We start from the raw sequence: 19,458 nt of genomic DNA on the forward strand, positions 1-19,458 counted from the left end.
GAAAATTGCCTTTAATTTTTGTGTTATTGCAGTGCTAATGAAGTGTGATGAAAGCCTTTTACTTGCAAAAGGATTTGAATGTGCACAGAGCTGTCACAGAGATGTGCCTCCTTACAGGGCTCTTCCAGTGGCCCTGATGCTAAAAGTTCTTGTTTTCTCTGAAGATGGTTTGGAGTCTGGATTTTGTTTGCTTCTGCAGTAATAACAACCTGAAAAAAAAACCTTTTGCAAGAGCAGCCAGTCTTGCATTGTATATCCTATTCACATGCAGTAAATATGTTATTTTGTTATGTTATTTTTGCCATGCTTTCCTTTTTATTCTTAGATACATTTTAGAACTTGCTTGATGCATCCTCTCAGGCTTTAGTTCCCTTACAATCTCTGCCTAAGTGAAAGGGTTTGGAGAGGTACAGTTACTGCTTAGCTTTGGCATCAGATGTAATTGACTTGCATGGTTCCTGTACATAAACACTTTGTCCTTATCTTTTAATATGATAATCTGTTCTTGGTTTGAATTTCAAGGTAACTGTACCCTTGTGATACAGAAGCATGTGATAATTTGTATAAATATATGCATATTTAAGGATGGCAGTGCATACTATTAACCTTATAATATATTTCAGCACACTTTGATGTTATAACTTTAATTGTTTTTCACATATGAAACATATCTCTTGTATTCCAGCAGTGTTTTCTCTGTTGGTACAGCTATGGTATTTTTCATGGCAACTGATGGAAAGTGACCAGGAAAAACAACTTTTTAGTACCTAGATTGTTCCTATTGCAGACATGTATTCAGCTCTTCTAGAATGTGAAACTCAAAATAGTTTTATTTCCCAAACAATCACACTTTTTATGTAAGAAACAGTGTGTACTGCATGGACCAACACACAGGGCATTAAGGTGGTAACTGTAAGGAAAAGCAGTAATGTCAGAATGGAAGCATCTGTGATTTGAAGGTGCTGCAGCTGCCTGCTGATTGCAGTAGGAAAAATGCTTTTATCCCAGTGGATTTATTTTTTCTTTTGATGAGGGAGCAAAAAGCAATAATCAGTTTCCAGAAAAATCTGCCTTGAGGTGAGTAAATAACAGAACTAACCTGGACATATTTGAATATGTGATAAACTGGACAGTAGGATAAAAGAAGATTGGTTACTTTAATAATGCAGGCATGCCACAGAGTAGAATATCTGTTCTTGGAGGAGCTGAGTGCTATCAAAATCATGAAGATTGGTCTGTGCTGTGTGTCCAGTTTTGGAAAAAGTAGCTGTGGTGTGAAGATGCAAGTCTAGAAAATCTCTTTATGATTAAAAACTAACAATGTCAATAAAACTAATCTAATTTTCAGTGGCTTTGTGTCTAGCTTTATAACTGTTCCTACAGTGTTTAAGCTAAATATTGGACATTTCAGAGAGACTTCGGAATTAATGTGTTTTGATAGCTGCTTTTAAGCTTATTTAGAAAAATAATCTTTTGTGAAAGCAGATCAAATGCAGCAGAAGGGTACCATGTCTCCAAGGTTTTTGTGGTTTTTGGTAGTAATGTGTTGTAACAGGTGGGTAAAGAATGTTTGTGCAGCAAGAGGTTCTTAGTTGTTTTTAAAGAGTGAGGCTGAATGATCTCCAGGAATGCTAAAGAAAGGTGTCCACTTTTAGACAGCTGGAAAATGAACTTTTTTATCTACTACAAGTTATAATTTAACAAAGTCCATTGCCTGGTATGGTGATAATACTGCATGATGTTCCTTTTGAAGCTGGGAAACTGTGTGTGTCAGCACAACCACAAGAGAAGTTGGAATATATTATTAGGATACATAAGGTTAACAAGTGTTCATCCTTCTTTTTATTATAATTAATCAACCCTTTTTCTTAATAAAACTTTTTTTTTTTTTTTTTTTAGGAATTTGTTTACCAGAAAGCAGAGTGCAAGATTTGAAAAACAAAATGATGTGCGATGGAAGTTGTTTGGAAAAGTACCTCTTGGAGAAAACTTACAGAAAGACCCAAAGAAAATACAAAAGGTATTTGTTAAATTCTGTGTTAGCATTAGTGGTGAATGAAGAAGCCAGTTAAGTTTATGATCTGTAAATAGGACTGTGCAGCCTGTTTGTTGGAGTTGCACACAATTTCAGTACCAGAAAAGGCTCTTTGTTGAAATTTTACTTCTGTTACAACAGTGCTGTTCAGAAGAATGTGTTCTACTTGGTCATTACACTGAGTACATGAGGCATGAAGAGCCTCCCTTAGTGTGTCATAAGAGAATAAAAAACCTAAGTGAAAGTCACTTTTTTCCAGCATTGTTGAAAGCAACATTTCAGAGAACTGGTTCTACTAGAGATGAACCCAAGCTCTTGGCTAGTGAATCAAATGATTTATCTTTCCAATGGGGAAAACCTTGTGAAATCCAGCTATGTGGTCAGTAGCTCATGAGCTGCTCTTTCAGTAACAGGAAAACAGCCTCTTTCAGTCTGACTTGATCTGGGATTTTTGGATTGCATGTAGCCTTTTTGTTTGGAGCTTTTTCTGTATTTCAGTTGTCACTTCCTTGTTCAAATGACTGTGGGAATAGTAATGTTTGCATGGAAAGAGACCATGTAGTGAAACTTTAAAACCAGCTACTGTGTGTGAAATGCAAATGCTGATTTGAAGGATTGTGCTGTTTAATTCAGGGTAAAGTATTCTGGAAATCCACATGTCATGTGACTGTTCTTAGCTGTAGTTAGGCTGTTAAGATGAAATTGAGGTGGCTTTTTGAACTTGTCACTGTACTCAACCATTCAGGCTTTATCTACAGCCTGTCTTGACACAATTAGTGGCTCTGAAGTGTCCACCAAAGATTTTTGATGACAAAATTGAAGAGGCTTAATAAGTGCAGTACCCTGACATTTATCAGTATATTTTACTGTAGTGCATGTTCTTTATTAAGTGGGTAAATAATTTATTGACAATTTGTGGTTGTTGCTGGTACTGTGACTATTTTTCTTTTGCATCCAAACTATCTTACATTACAGCTTTGAATGACTGTATGTATTTGTTACAAAACAGTCACTATTAAATTGGTAGTGTGGTATGGCATCTAACCATTAGTGAGTTCCTGGCAAAATTGCAGCCTAAAACAATTGTCTCCAGTGCCTCTTGGGTAACAATAACTAATCCTTCCTAAATGATTTGGTGCTTTTTTGAAGTTATTTTTGACATGTAGGCTTTGAGTCATGAGTAGTGCTGTAAGTCACTAATTGAGCCTCAGCAGCATCTAAAAGCACAGCCTGATTTAGGTGCCCCCCTCACCAAAACAATGCTCAGACAGGCTTTGTGAGCACATGAGCCTTTCCTCAGGCCCTGTAAAAACTCTTCTGACAGCACTCTCTTGTTCAACAAGTGTATATACAACACAGCATCATACTGTGATTTAACAGTATAGGAATTAAAATCGCTCCAGCTAAGATGTTGCTTGTCCTGTTTTTAATGCTGAAAATATATGTATTAGTCTTCTGATAGAGAAGCAATACTAGAATATGCTCAGGCTGGGTTGCTTTACTGGGTCACTGAGAGCTTTTTTATAGTTTTTATTCAGTTAAATGTTTTAAAACATAGAAGCTGTCAGGATGAGAAATCTTGGAGAAGCTGGAAGTGCATTTGCAATGGCGGTTTGCATGATTAATTTTTTATATCAGTTCTCTTCAGGAATTCTGCTTGAGCAGAACTGGTTATGCCAGTTGCTTTTGCAATTGGTGTTTGAAAATGCACAAAGTCAGTCAGATGACAGAACTTCACCAAGAATAACCACTGAAGCTAAGTTCTCTCCCAGTAGACTGTAGAACTGAACTAAGCTTTGCAGCCACTGTTTCTTTCAGAAACTCTTTTCAAGCTTGGGAGAATTATATGTAAATACCATTTATTTGCAGCAACTTTTTTTCCCCCAGTTTTGTTAGTGAATGTTCTTCTAAAGAAATTCTTTTAAAATTCAAAAAGAAGTAACCAGCATATAATTTGGTTGTCTCTCTCATGTGATCTGTCTTCACAGAACTTGTTTGCATGTGGCCAGTCAAGATTTTGTGTATTGAAAGAATAAGGCATATAGAGGAAAGCCAGATTTTGGCTATATCCTAGAGACATGTTACAGCTTTCATCCCCAGTGAAATTCCATTGTTTTTTTGGTTTTTTTTTTAATGTAGTGTATTTATTTTAATTTTCTTTTCTGTAATAGCAAAATCAAATTTTAATCAGCAAGCTTTGGGTTTTTTTTTTTCCTTTCTAAGTGTGCTTTGACCCTATGAGGGCTGTACAATTTAGCTTTCACTATATGAATTCTAATCAGAGCTGAATGGAATATCTTCATTTTTTTAAAGTTTCAATATTCATAAAATTCAGCACATATAACACTTGAGGCCTTTCAATTACAATCTTTATTCAAAAATTCAGGTCTGAATGTTTTATATCTCATTTGCTGATATCCATGTTGGAATATTAAAAAATTTTAATTGTAGTTCCTTAATAACTAAAAATAACTGTGGTTTTTAACTTGGGGATTATAATTTTCCCAAATGTTTTTCTGTAATAATTAGGATATGGCTATATGTGGGAGGTCAACATTCCAGTCAATTAAAATCATTTGTACTGAAGAGGCTCACTCTGCAGCACATGATAAAGTGAAAATGAGCTCTTGAAACTGGAAAATAAATTGCTTGGCTCACAGGTGATGCTTTGTTATGGGATGAACAGTAAAGCTGATAATATTACTATAGGAAAAACTTTGTAAGTTGAATTGGGTTAATTATAATTCAATTCAATTTTCACTTGATTTAAGCTATAATCCTGGTTGATGAAGTAAAGAGATTTTATAAAGGTCTGTTTTCTGGCTTGGATCTGTTAGATGGAAAAGAGTTTCAAAGCAACAGCACCCAGCAAGAAATATGGAAAGAATTTGCTACAGCCCATGCTTCAAGCAGACAGTGATAAACTCTCCTGTTATAAGCAGTGTGTTTTCTCCAGGTTAAAAAAGGCCCAGAGCAGAACAGAGTCCCCAGAGTGCTGATGTGTGGAGGTGCTCGTGCAGGTACACGTGCGTGGGTGGAATCTGTGCAGTGTGGGGAGCTGCTGCCTCCTGTCCTGATGGAATCTGTGCAGTGTGGGGAGCTGCTGCCTCCTGTCCTGATGGAATCTGTGCAGTGTGGGGAGCTGCTGCCTCCTGTCCTGATGGAATCTGTGCAGTGTGGGGAGCTGCTGCCTCCTGTCCTGATGGAATCTGTGCAGTGATGGAATCTGTGCAGTGTGGGGAGCTGCTGCCTCCTGTCCTGATGGAATCTGTGCAGTGATGGAATCTGTGCAGTGTGGGGAGCTGCTGCCTCCTGTCCTGGGTGAATCTGTGCAGTGTGGGGAGCTGCTGCCTCCTGTCCTGATGGAATCTGTGCAGTGTGGGGAGCTGCTGCCTCCTGTCCTGATGGAATCTGTGCAGTGTGGGGAGCTGCTGCCTCCTGTCCTGATGGAATCTGTGCAGTGTGGGGAGCTGCTGCCTCCTGTCCTGATGGAATCTGTGCAGTGTGGGGAGCTGCTGCCTCCTGTCCTGGGTGAATCTGTGCAGTGTGGGGAGCTGCTGCCTCCTGTTCCAGGTGGAATCTGTGCAGTGTGGGGAGCTGCTGCCTCCTCTGTCCTGATGGAATCTGTGCAGTGTGGGGAGCTGCTGCCTCCTGTCCTGATGGAATCTGTGCAGTGTGGGGAGCTGCTGCCTCCTGTTCCACATCCACATCTGCAGCCTCTGCTGATGGCCCGCAGTGCTAAAAATACAGAGCTTTTCTGAGCCGTGCTTTGCTGCATTCCCATGGCCCCTTTAAGGCCTTTGGAGGGGAAGTGGTTGGTTCAAGCTGGCTGCTGGCTGTGGCAGGAGCCAGAGGTGCAGCTCTGGATAGAGCACTGTCTCCTGTTTGTGCAGAGCTTGTCTTTGGGTAGCCTGGGTGTGTCATTGTGACTGCTGGCTATAGCTGCCAATGGGGTGAGTGTTTGTACATAGACTTCACTGCCACTTTGAAGCTAGAAAATGTGTAGTGCCTATTTTGTGTTCTGCATGAGAAGTCCAAGGGTGAAAATGAGTCACTTCCCATGTTCTTCACTGTTGGGTTCATTTCTTTTTGTCAGCCTTCAGAAAGGCAGGATTTAGATCTGTGTGGCAGAGTTCCTTTTTTTTAACAGGAAGCAAGTGCAGTGTAAGAAGGTATAGTTAGAAAGTTAGTCTAACCTATGTCTATTATTGTTACATTCCCTGGAAATAAAGGTGTAACTAACTTTCTTACTTAACAATTATAACCCAAAACTTGCAAGTTGCCTTAATGCACAGCTCTTTTGTATCTTTCCTTCTGATCCAGTTACAAATACCTTTATTTTATTGTAATTATATGTAAAGGGCATCTAACTTTTGTGAAGGTAAATATAAATAAGGGAAAAAAGAAACCTATTATGTCAATGATGTCTTAAAAAGTCTTTTCTTTTTCCCCAACAAGAGCAGTAATAAATAGATCATTCAGCAATTCCAGTAGACTGTATTAATCTACAAAGAGTGTGTTGCCCTTGTCCTGTCTTGAAAATCTGCCTAAAACAAACATACTATCATATTTAAACAGAAAAAGCAAGAGTAGTTACTTCCATTCACAGTAAATGAAAGCTATGTCAGGATGATCATTCCTGAGTATTTTAATAATAAAAGCATTTAATATCACCCAGTCAAGTAGCATAATCTAGCAAGGTGTAGTTGACAAAGTGCTGCTTTTGATGCTGTTGGAACCTCTTCCCATATGTTAACAATGTGTGAAAGTACAAAATATGTTACAAGCATTAGACTAATAGAAAACAGGTTTGAGTATTGGTTTAAATAGCTATGACAAGCTACAAAGTGTTTTTGAAATCTTTTTTCAGATTTAAAGCTTTTATTTTAGCTTTCTCACTCTCTAGAATACCTTGTAAATTGTGGGTATCAAAAGCCCTGGAAGATGGAGGGATCCTGAAGAGTGTAGCAGGCAGTGTTAGAGGATAAGTATCTGCCTTCAGGAGGGGAGACACTAAATAGAAGGACAAGCTTGGTTAGTTGGTGCTGCAGTTACAGTGTCAGCTGCTGGTCTCTGCTGCAGGGTCTGTTTCAGTGCTGGTGGCATGTTCTGGGGGAAGTGCAGGAACTTTGAAGTTGTTCCCTTTGTCTCAATAGGGACAGTTACTTTGTAGACCAAGTTGATAATTAGCATTAACTGGAATATGAATACTGATAGCACAAGATTATTTTTAAATGCAGGAAGCCACAAATTCCTGGAAAAATGATCAACTTTTGAGTACCAAATACACAACTCTTTCTAATCCCAAAATTTCAATGCCAAGATTATAACTATTGAGGACAGCTGATACATCAGTGGAAGTTTGTTCTCAGTTGTGTTAAGTAAGAATCCATCATGCAGCTGGTATTTGTGTTTCTTCCAGTGGTAATAGAAAGATACTTAAACACTTATTCCTTTGTGTAGGCAGTAAGTTTTTTTCCATGTAGTAACCTTCCACTGGCAACACACAGGAGGCTTTCAGATTCCCCCCTCCCCTCATGGGTTTTTGAATGAAAATAGATGTCTGAAGAGAGCAAGCCTGGAAATAACCCTATGTGCCTTTGGCTGTTGCATTGCACAAACACTTGGCAAAACATTGCTGTGAAGCAGAGCTGGCAATAAATCTTTGAAAGCAGGTGTGTAGCCCCTAAATATTGTATTAGAACTGCCTATTCTAACTGGAGACTGGAACATTTCCATTGCTGACATGTAAAATTGAGAAAGCTTTGCTAGACTTCATTGTGCTAATTGTGTGTTAAGCAGAAGCAAGCTCCCGAGAAACTCGACCCAAAGGTTTTCTTTGTCTGTCTTCCAGTTTATACATCTCAAACTTCATCTAAAATTAAAGAATGGGGATAGATACAGGTTTTGAAAGGCCAGCTCTTACCATGCTCACTAGCACCAACAAATAAAGCTGATTTTCTTTAGCTCTGCAAAATGAATGGAGGTACTGTGTGTTGGTGGAAACCCTCAACACACAGTACCTGAAGAAATGGATGTAAGGATTTTGAAAAGCCAGACTGGTGCTTTTTCCTGAAGTGTCTTTCTGAAGGAAGACTAGCCAATTTTATGTTCTCATTCTCTCTCTGAGGATTCTTGGTCCTATTTTTTACCATTATTTTATTACAATTTTTTCATGCCTGTCAGTATTTTCACATAATTTTCTTGTGCTCTATTGAGAACTTGTCACTTGAGCATGACAAAGTTCAGTGGAAACAGCTTCATGAATATTAAAGCCTGAAAATAGTCATCACTTTAAGCCACACTACGAAGGTATGTTGCCCTCCTTCATATATTATATTTGTGTGTAGCTTTAAAAAACTACAATTTCTTCCTGTCAAGACTGAACTTTAAGTTGTGAAGATGATTGTATTCAGGAATATTTACTTTTTTATAGGGTTTTTTTTTTGTAAAATAATGAATACACAAGGATCTGGCCAAGTGATGAGAGAAAATATGGTGCACACTCAGTATAAGTACAAAAGAAGCTTTTATTAAGCATGTAAGAAATTGGCATCAGTAATGGCTTCTAAGGTAATTTCAGGGATTAGAGAAGCAAACATGGGTGGAGAAAAACACTCAGAGGTTTTAATGCAGTCGACTTATTTCCTTATTTTTCTGTAATTTCTGTAATTTCCAAGCATTAAACTTGAAGAGGTCTGATACCCTTAAAGATACCCAAGTCTTGATTGAGGAAGCAGAAGGGAGATAAACAGGGAGATTGAAAACCAGGGGAGAAGTAGAATGTGGTTAAAAGTGAAGTATCTTTCCCTACTCCAATATGGTGTATGTGCTGGAGTCATGGAGGTAGATACAAGTGGGCACATACTTACCTACAAAGCAACTGTTTGCAAACAAAACACTGACTGTGTGCTGTGGGGGCTCTCTGAACAGCATAAAATGCAAATGTTCATTGCAAAGTAGGTGGCATTCCTGGGGGACTTCTGCACTGTATTGAATATTACAAGTATTGGCAACTGATTTGAGAACTTGCAAGATGAAATGTGATATTCCTTGACTCCTTTCCTCTATATTCTGAAATTAATCTGGATTTTTGGCCATTTCAGAGTGGTGTTAGCATCAGGTTGATGTGGCATGGAGAGTCCTTTTATTTTAGTGTCTCTCAGAATGAGAGAGACAGTTCTAACATGATCTTCAGCCACAGTAAAGAAGGGTTGAGACTAGATAGGAAAGGTTGGTTTTCTTCTGCAACATCAGCACTAATGTGAAATGTGAAATGTCAGAAGAAAAAGTTGCTAAGAGTTTATGTGGAAGGGTATGATGCTGACCCTACACAGATAATAAAGGTGGAGAGATCAGTGAGTAGTCATACAGATTAAGTAAAGTTACATTTTCACATTAAGTCCATATCCAGTGGAATTCCAGTCCCTGGAAGTAATGTTAATGGGATGTGTTGAAAGCAGGTGTTTATAATGTTTTATTCTGGCAGATGCTCACGAGAAAATAGCAGTAAAATAAAACAACCGTTTAGCTTGTGTTTTCTTGTTCAGACATTTCCCAGATGCTTGTCCTGCTGGAGGCCTTTCCTGCAGATGTTTCCATTTGATTAACACTGCAGTGTACCAGATAGCGTCAGTACCTAGGGAAAGTGTGCACGCTTTTGTATGTGCAGATTCAATGGTGTCCTTTGCAGGGTTCTAAGCGGGAGGGTGTTGTTTTTTTGTTGTTACTGTGACTCATGCTGGAGTCACTTGTAACATTACACTGCACAATCTGATTGAAGATCCTGCTTTTGACAGTAAAAAGCTGTTCTTAAGTAAAATGGTTCATGGTATGCTTTGTCTCTGAGTACTTCAAGTATTTTCCTTCCTTTTGTTTTTTTTTTTAATGAAGCATGTCACTCTATATAACCAAAACCCACTTAAATTATTTACATATAGCACAAGCGAAATGTGAGCCCTGAGGGTGAGAACCACCTGATACATAGCACATTGAATGATTAGAGGCAACAAATCAGCAAGCTGTTATTCTTTCTTTAAAGAATTTACCTGGCCTTGTCTATGCTTAGATTTTAAATGTTCCTTAATCTAAACCTTGCTCAAAATATGATGTTATAAAAATACGTATATGGAAAAATTGTTAAAATAGTCCAGGAGCTGGAGCACAGGACTGAAATACAGAATATGTGGCTTCTCACTCTTTTGCTTTACTCGTAACTTTCTGTAACATGTCTGGATTATTTTATCCATTTAACTTTAGTGTGATTGGGTGGGATCACATCAGTTGCCAGCCCAGGTTGTGTATTCTCTGTAATCTGAAAAGTAGCTGCTTCCCAGGGGAAATGAGGAAAATTTCAGAGCACTTGAAATGATGCCTACAAATAGTGGGAGGTTTTCCTCACAGCCTGGCCATAGTATCTTATCTTTTACATTGCTTAGGCATTCCTAATTTGTAAAGTATAGAACAGGAGAGTGCTGTAGTACTAAAGATGAGAAAGATGTCCTGGTGGAAGATAAAACTTCATAGAGATGTTATTACTGCCAAGTTCTGTCATGTAATTGCTATCTTCTGCTCATATCCTTTCTTTAATGTAAGAGGATTAAATATAAATGTATACACATACAGAGACCTGTGTAAAGCAAGTAGGGCTGATGGGTTTTGAACCATTAATTATTTGTGGAGCTTGGCTGATCACTAAACTGTACAGGTTGAGCGTGCAATTCTGATTTCTCAGGTTGTTAGATCAGTAACTAATAAATTAATTGCATTTCAGAATAGTTCTGTACTGGTTTTAAAGTTATATGTAAAGATCCCTAAGAAATTGTTTGACAGTGTAATATCTGAACTCAGAAGTATGTATTCTCCATTAAGTTTTGAAGGATAGTCTCATAATCTGGTCTTTGCCTGAGGTTTCAGTCTCCTTAAATTCTCTTTGGTCATTGTATATATAAGGGTCTTTATTAAAATTACTACTATGTGGCATGGTGCCATGTGAAGAATCAGATCTTAAGTTTCCCAGCCCAAAGATCATAACAAATTTCATGATCTGGTAGTCCTGCTGCATGTTCCTTTCCTTTCCTTTTCCTTTCACGTTCACATTGCCTCACAGCAGGCATTGCAGAGTAACCAAACTAATGGAACAGAACAGAAGGTGTGGGTTTGGTGGTGTCATTTCCCCAGTGCAGCATATTGCAAGTCACATTGCTGATTAATGGTGGCACAGAAAATGGTGTGAGGGGCCAGAAGGGGGATGGGGGGCAGTGAAGAGCTGGGTGTGCACCAGCTGAAATTTGTCTGGTAAACTATTTCATTTAGAAAAGGGAAGAGATTTCAGATGGAGATGCGTTAGACAGTCATGAAACAATGGAAGGGAACACTGAAACACTGTTGAGGTAGTGGTAAGACTTAAAAACCAGGAAAAAATAGTTTTCTCTTTGCTTGTGCAATTCTGGTCCAGTTCTTAATTCATATGCTGGGTGAGGCCAGTGGAAAAAATAAAATGTAATTGAATCTTGTACACTACCTGTTTAAGTAGTCTCAGATACTGTTGTAAATGCAGCAACCTAAAAATAGTGACTGCTACCAACTCTTAACATGTGGCCAGCTGTGGTTTGAGTTACAGGGAGTACTTCACTTTTTACCCTGTGTCACCAGGCATCCCTTTCTGCCAGTCTGCTTTGCAGAAGAGCTGCAATATAATTCTATTTTCAGTGTGAAAGCACAGACATGTACTGCAGGAATACCACTGCCCATCCAAGGGTGCTCTTCCTCAGGAGCTGCTTTTTGCCTATGTTAACAACTATACTTTACATTAATGGTTTTTTGATGTATGTGGTAACTTAGTTTGGAGCCCGTAGTGTTTTGCATGGGCTGTGTTGACTTTTGCTTTGACATGAGATGTTTGGATGGCAGGTGTCTGCAACTAATTGGCATCGGTGGGAATGGAGCTGAGATACTTTTAAACAGTGAGCTGTTCTGTATTTGGCATTGTATCACTGAATCTGTGAAATAGATGCGAAATCACAGGTTGAAAACAATAGCTGATACAGCACCTAGCAATTCTGAGAAAATAATTTACCTTCTGCAAATCCACCCTTAGAAAGCAGAATACTTAAGTGACTGCTTGTTTTCAGATCAGTCCTTGCTAATAATTTTGGGATTGAGGATCAGACTTTGATAAAGATCATGAGCTGGCAGCTGTACCCCACAGCTAGTGATGCTTAAGAATATGAAATCCTTAGTGCAGAGCTGAGAAAATGGCAACACTTGCAGGTCAATAGATAATATTTTAAAATGCAAGTCTACCAAAGATGAAGCCACAGCAACTTGGGTGTCTCTACTGAGTTAAATGACAGAGCCTTTGGACAAATTAAAATTAAGGTTGATATTCTATCTGGATTGAGGCAACATATTTAGCAAGAGGTAATGTGGAAGTTGTCCGAACTGTAGAAGAGATTTATATATCTATCTCATAGAGCTGTCAGAGGTGGACAGAGCATGAGTGGTACTGAAAAGATGTTTATGCTGTAGGGAAGTATTGCGTCCTTCGGCACTGATGTAGGGGTTGGTGAGTTTTAGCTGCTCTTGCATCTCGGACAGGTACCGAGGCAGTCTCAGCAAGCCACAAAGCAGGACTCGGTACAAGCAAACGCCTGGCTTGGAACCAGGGACGCGGGGAGGGGAAGCGGCAGTGTGGGAAAGCAGAGGAGAGAGATGTCACTGTTTGAGGAATGCAGCTGCGTCCTGAGGGCACCCGTAATGCCGAGCTGACAAAGACTGCGGCTAATGCAGACGAGCTTGTGCGAGGCTTGGGTTGTCCGTCACGGCCCCGGATCCGCACCGGGCAGGGCCGGGCTGCCGGAGCGGCCCGAGAGGCGGGAGGCGTGTGCCAGGCGGTGCCGTGCGTGCCCAGGCAGCGCTGGGCGAGGCGGAGAGAAGCGATGCTGTGCGGCGGCTCCGCGGGTGATTAGCGCGGCTGGCGGGGCGGGGCGGCCCGGCCGGACCCACCCGCGGGAGGCGGCCCGGGCGGGGCGGGCGGGCGGCCCGCGAGGCCGTGCGGGCCCGGGCGGCGGGAGCCAGGCCCGCGGTGCGGGGCGGGCAATGGGGCTCCGGCGCCGCCGCCCGTGAGGGACCGCAGCGTTCATGGTGAGCGGAGCGGGGCAGCTGCGGGGCGCGGGAGTCGGGGCAGGCGGGATGGGCGGGCGCGGACTTGAACGCTTGTGGGTGAACCCGGCCTCGTCCGCTTCTCGGTCGCCGCACCGAGTCCGGGGGAGAAGCAGCTAACCGGGAAGGGGATTCTCTTTGTGCGGGGCGGGGCTCCGCCGGGATGGAAGGCGGCAGCGCAGCTCTGCCGGGTGTTCGGGGTGTCGGAGCGTGGGGGCTGCAGGCTGGAACCCGGCTGGAATCCCGGCCATCGCTCCTGCCCTGCCCTGCTGCCGCCCCTGGAGCCAGAGTCCCGCAGCCTGGCGTCTGCCGCTCCGGCAGCCAGCATGAATATTTCATATTCGGCTCTGTCGGAAAGTGGCTGCCTTTAAAAACGCAGGGCCAAAACAAGATGACCTTGATAGAGCAGTTTGTGTTATTGTAGGTTCAGTTCTGCTGTGCTGCTGGTGCCTGGGGAGCCTTGGGGCGTGTGGGAAGTCCCACAGCGCTCTCCCGGGTAGAGCAGTCGGTCTTTGAGCGCTTGCCCTGGGTTCTGGAGGGTTATTTGTGTCTCTCGGCAGAGATTGTTGAGGATCCCTTTGTAGGTTGGCTTGTCTTTTTTGAAGAATCGCATAGGATCACCACAGTCAGAGCTTCTTGCATTTTAACTGCAAAGCTGGCAGGTTCCACCCAGAATTAAACTTGGTTTCAGGAGGCGTGTTTCTGTGGGCTTTCTTTGTTTAGTTTGGATTATTTAAATCAGTGCTTTAATCTACAGCACGCTTTTAATAGAACATCTTCAAACCCTTGTTCAGCTCTTGTGAACAGCTAAAGGCGAAACCTGGAAGAAAGCCTAAATGATCCCAGTGATAAAGCTGTATTTTAAGTCGTAAACGGTCAGCTCATCCTAAGTTGATCCTAAAATTAACTTGTAACTGTATCAGGTTAGTAACCCCTAATTGCAGCACAGCATTTAAACATATCCTGAATTATTTGTACCTGTGAGAGATTTGAGTCTGGTTTAAAAGAAAAAGCTTAAAATTACCTATTGTGTAGCTCAGCCTATTGCAATCTGCCTGTATGTGCAAATACTTGCACTTGCTCAGTCAGCAGATACTCTTAATATGAGTTTGTGGAGGCTTCAGTGTGCTTCATTGCTGTATCATACATTGTGCTCTGAAATTGCATTCTCTTCTCACTGGGGTAAAAGATAATTTTCATGAACTTCTGTTTTCTGTGAATTTTGGGATATTTGGTTTTTGTGGGTTTTGTGGGGGGGGGGGAACTGGGGTAGGAGGTTTTGTTTTGTTGGTGTTTTTTTTTTGGTTTTTTTAAAATTTTCCCTTAATAAAAAGCAGTCTTGTAGATAATACCACAAGAGGAAATTTTTATTCTTTTTTGGCTACCACTGAAAAGGATGAAATTGGTACAAAGGAATCATACTTGTAATCTGATCAAATGTGCCACTCCCATTTTTGTGCTGGTCTGGCTTTTTTACTGTAGGGTAGTGCTGAGTAGAACACCAGTGAATACTTGCTGAAATGCAGGGTGGGCTTTGGTTCTTCTGGGAGGTTTGCGTAATTGTCCCGATGTGCTGATACTGTAACTAGCATCCATATTTAGAAATAAAACATTTTCTTAACCAAGAAATTCTTGTAAGGAGATGTGTAGTGCTGATCTGGAGAACTTTTTGCTTAGCTGAAAGGGATTTCCAAATCAATTTGGGTGTTCAGAATAAAATTCCCATTGAAGCCCAGTGTGGACATTCTTTTCTCACTTTCCAAAAGCAATTTTGCTCTCCAGTTGGCTTTCAGTGAAAGAAGACCCTGAATATAATTTTCATAAGTCAAAATTAAGCGGCTTTTCTGGAACTTCCGCTATAATAAACAATGGGTGCATATGTTTTAATGTCAAATTCTGAGATTTGCTTTAGGGAGTAAGAGAGGTTAATATTTGACTATGTTAATTTGTGAAAAAGGGCTCATTAAAAAAATCAGTCTCTTAATAGAAACTGGGAGAAAGAAAAGCCATTTGCTTCATTGCTATCAGCACAGTGGATTTACTCTGCAGCTGGTGCAGCTGAAGCCCATTATGATGGTGCACTTACTCACTGGTCACTCTCAGTTGTTTGCTGGTGCAAGTGACCAGTGTAAACCTGTGCTTTCTGAATATGCTCTCTACCTCAGTACCTTTTTTATAGTATGATTTTGCTTATTTTCTTTCTGGAGGTTTTTTTTAGTGAATGGCTTTGTCAGCATGAGCACTGTCCCTTTACTTGACAAGCTAAGTGCTAGTCCGTAGTTTAAATGCATTTTCCTTGGTTCTTTTCCTTGTTTTCCAACTGATGTCATAGCGGTATTAGCTGGTATTAATGAGCCAGACATTCCAAATTCATGACCATGTTTCCCATTACAGCAATGTAGTCATCATAGGATTGATTGTTGAGGCAGTGCCCAGTTAATAGACAAGGAAAAATAGGGATTTTGTGTGTCCTGAGGGCTGCACAGACCTGTATCCATGAGTCCCACGGAAGTAGTTTGAACGAGGATTGAACTGTACAACACGGAGTAGAAGACCAAGGCTGTGTTGGTCCACATTCATTACATCATGACTTGTTTTCATCCATCACCTTTTTTAAGATGAGATTGGAGATAGCCTTTCTGGAAGGGATGGATCCTGTTTTAGTTGCCGAAAGAACATCGCTGGTTGGAAACGCTGTATCTATTGCCCAAGAAAGTTTTGCTGAAATGGAGAGGTTAGGTTGAGAGAAAGAGAGCAGAACCATCTGAGGAACTCTTTGTGCTAGCAGGAAAAGGTGTGTGGCTGGAGCACTCTTCATAGTGCTCATTGATAGTGCACATTTGTGTTTTTCTAAATTTTATTTTAATAGAAATGGAATAAAAAAGTTGTGCATTAAAGCCTTTGAGTTTTGGAAGTGGCAAGAATCATTATAAAGCTTAATGTAGAAGTAACTACATATAATGTGGATGTGATTTTTCCTTAGGACTGTTTGACCATGTTTGTTGTTTGTGTATCACTGATACTTTGCATATTTAATGTTTGCTGTAATACTTCAAGCACTGAAGTACATGGAAATTTTGTAAAGGTTGTTTTATCCCATTAGGTCATGGTTTTAGTATACTTTCTTTTAAACCAGTTTTTGTAGGAAAAGTAAAAATAAAATGGTACCTGAATGCCAAGTCCTCTCCTGCAGGTCAGGGTGATGCAGTAATTAAGGGTAGAAGGACCTTGAGGGGTGAACTCTCCTCTCAGGACAGAGTCTGCTTTAACCAGGTTCTCAGGGCTCATCCCCCTGAGCTTTAAATGCTTTCAAGGTTGGGAATTGTGTCACAAGGCAACTTGTCCCAGTGCTCGCCTCCTCTCCCTACAAAGCCTCTTCCTCTGGAGGCTGAGCAAGCCTGGTTCTCTTGGCCTCTCTTCATGAGGCACTTGCTCCACACCCTGACATCTCAGTGCCTCTCTGCTAGCCTTGCTCCAGTGTGTCAGTGTCTGATTACAGACACAGGTACACATGTTATGATCTACTGTGATTTAGGATTGTCCAAGGCATTGTACCAAGTGTGGCCTTTGTTTTTTTCTCTCCCCATTGTTGAGCTGTTGCATATGAAAACAGCTTGTGTAGGAGAAATCTTACAATGAGATTTTAAGATATGGAGCTTGTGGTCACTTTTTACTTTAGTTTGAAAACAGTGTAAATTAATAAAAATTTAAATAGGTCCTATTTTTGTGCCTCAGAAAGTACCTGCTGTTTGTAAACTCCTTAGTAATACTTCGGAAAAGCAGGCTGTCAGCCAGGGGAACTTAAGATGTGTTTACAAACAGAAAGAATGGAAAAAACCATCAAGATTCACTCCTGAACATAAATTTTGTTTATGGTATTTTCAGTGTTGAGGTTGCTCTAGTTGAAAAGCTTCAAAGGGACTGTAGTAGGGCTGACATGTGAAAACATTGTCTTGAAAAGTTTTCTAGATCCCTTTTTAAATTCTCAAGTGCATCATCTTGGTGCTCTGCACTCATGTAAGTTTCCCTGTCTTTTTCTTCTCTAGGAATATGAAGAAAAAACTGGACGAGCTCAGAGACCACTCTCTCCTAAACAGAATGTGAGGAAGAATCTTGATTTTGAACCACTCTCCACTACAGCACTTATTTTAGAGGACCGACCAGCGTAAGTTTTGGAAGTGCCACAGTGAGGGTCTCTTTAAAACCTAGCAAGTATTTTCTAACTCAGTGTATTTGCTTACTCTAACTTCAACAGATAATTTAAAATCTAAAGTAGATTTTTTTTTTCAGACTAGTGAATATGAAATTGGGGTGATTATGAGAAAAATTATTCAAACAGAAAGAACTTCATTTTATAATAAAAGCAATGGCTTTTTGTGAAGGGAGTTAATTAGGATAGCAGAGCTTTTGTTTTGAGTAATTCTACCTCCTTAACATGATTAAGGGATTTTTATTTTCCATGAGATAACCTAAGCATAAAAACAAAACTAGTATATGCTAAAGAAATTGAGAAGCAAGAATACAATGTCCTGTTTACACAGAGAAAGGCCACACCTCCATGAATAATGAAACAGTATAGTGATTGCTCTGCAGGGAGTTCAGCATCACATTTTAAGGGTTGTCAAGCACTTGATGAGTTGTTTCATACCTTTTACTGCAAGGAGATTTTTGCATATGCAGAGTGACTCCAAAGCGATTTACCAGCAGCTGCTTTACCATGTTTTTCTCCTGAATTACACAAATTCAGTCATGCTTAGTCAGTTTATGATTATGAATGTAAACTGGCTTTATGGCCATGACATCTGCATTTTTAGTATAGCTGTGCATTGATGTGAAGAACTGGCATAACATAGATCTGTGTTTTCATCAACACAAACTTGTATAAGAAATGCTTGCATCCAAGTAGTCTAATTGTAGGGTTACTTAAAGAACTTTCTGGCTTGGCTGATGGACTGTGTGGCAAGACATTGGGAGATGTAGAAAAGTATAAGAGTGATTATTTGTTATAGCAGGCTTTATTATGTCCAACTGGAAACAAAGTGTACTAGCTTATCTGTTGTATTTAAAACTTGTCTATTAAAAATCTCTTTTTTGTGGGATAATCTGAGTAGTACAGTGTTCAGACAGATGAAGTTAGTGTTACATTACAGGGAATGTTCAGATTTTGCTTTCTTTCCTACTGTTGATAGAGTGGGGAACTTGTAGCAGAAAAGTATTTTTAAAATTGAAGACAGTTGAAGCATCACTTCTTTCATCTAATGGGAAAACTGCTCTGGACAGCAGTGCTGTTATCTGACTCTTATTAAGGAATCTTTTTTTCATTGTTTACCCACACTTTGTATACTTTTTTTTATGTTTGCCTATTAGTCTTTGAGTAGTTTCCTTTTTAAGACTTCGGACAGAAAAGTGGAGTGAGATTATTTTTTTTCAAAATACCCGCTCTTGATTTCACACTTGTTTGTAGGGCTTAGGTAAAACTTCACAGTAAAAAATCAATAAATATTCCATAGTGCCTCTAGCTTCAACTGGAAAAAGCATTAGTTGAATTTTAATAGATACTAAACACCATCTCACATGTTTGTTGGCAATGTTAAGATATAGAGCCAATAATTTGTGTGGTAGAATTTAAGTTAGCAATACTTGACTTCTTTCATCTGGTTTTCCTTTCCAAACTTCCCCTAACTTAAATAATTTCTAAAGACTTGGATTTAAGAAAAGGATGCAGATCGATTTACCAAAGTGAAGATGGATAAAGAGTTGATTGGTCTCTCTGGTTAACAAACCAACATTTCACCAAAGTGAAAATTTACTTTTGTTTTTCTACTAACAACCTTGATTTGTAAAAATACTCATGGGCCTGTATGACATGCTTATGTGTACCTTACAGGCACTGTGGTTACATAAATAGTAATGCATTCTAACTGTTAATGGTGTTGGGGGCTGTCAGCTGCCTGATGTGTGACACATGGAAACTGTCACACATCAGGCAGGATGGAACATGAAAGTGAATTTTTGCATAGCTTTTCTATTAATGAAAGATATATACTGTTCTAGGAACAAAATACAGTGTTCTACAATACAGAACAAAATAGTTAGTCATTTCCTGTTTTGATGTTTTGCTGATGCTGTAGCTGTAAGAGATACATATGGTTATGTTCATTACAAATAGGATTAGCTGAAAGGTCGTGTGTTCTGACATATGAACACATGCATTTGTATGGCAGAGCCTTAATCACAAATCAAAATGTTTTGTTAGTATT

General features: G+C 40.0%; 1 protein-coding gene across 3 annotated transcripts in view; it reads left to right on the forward strand.

The window, feature by feature from the left end:
• Positions 1-19,458, forward strand: part of TBC1D14 (TBC1 domain family member 14) — a 64,661-nt gene that overhangs the window by 20,277 nt on the left and 24,926 nt on the right. Inside the window, exons 3-4 of one of the 3 annotated variants that reach the window (XM_054633373.2) lie at positions 1,900-2,020; positions 17,245-17,363. In XM_054633373.2, the coding sequence (XP_054489348.2) occupies positions 1,900-2,020; positions 17,245-17,363 (240 nt within the window). Of the gene's footprint in view, positions 1-1,899; positions 2,021-12,876; positions 12,998-13,023; positions 13,181-17,244; positions 17,364-19,458 lie in introns of those variants that run through there. The other 2 variants (XM_077177743.1, XM_077177744.1) reach the window with 2 other exon arrangements.

The sequence above is a fragment of the Agelaius phoeniceus genome, chromosome 4 (genome assembly GCF_051311805.1).
Source record: "Agelaius phoeniceus isolate bAgePho1 chromosome 4, bAgePho1.hap1, whole genome shotgun sequence".
Classification (NCBI taxonomy): domain Eukaryota; kingdom Metazoa; phylum Chordata; class Aves; order Passeriformes; family Icteridae; genus Agelaius; species Agelaius phoeniceus.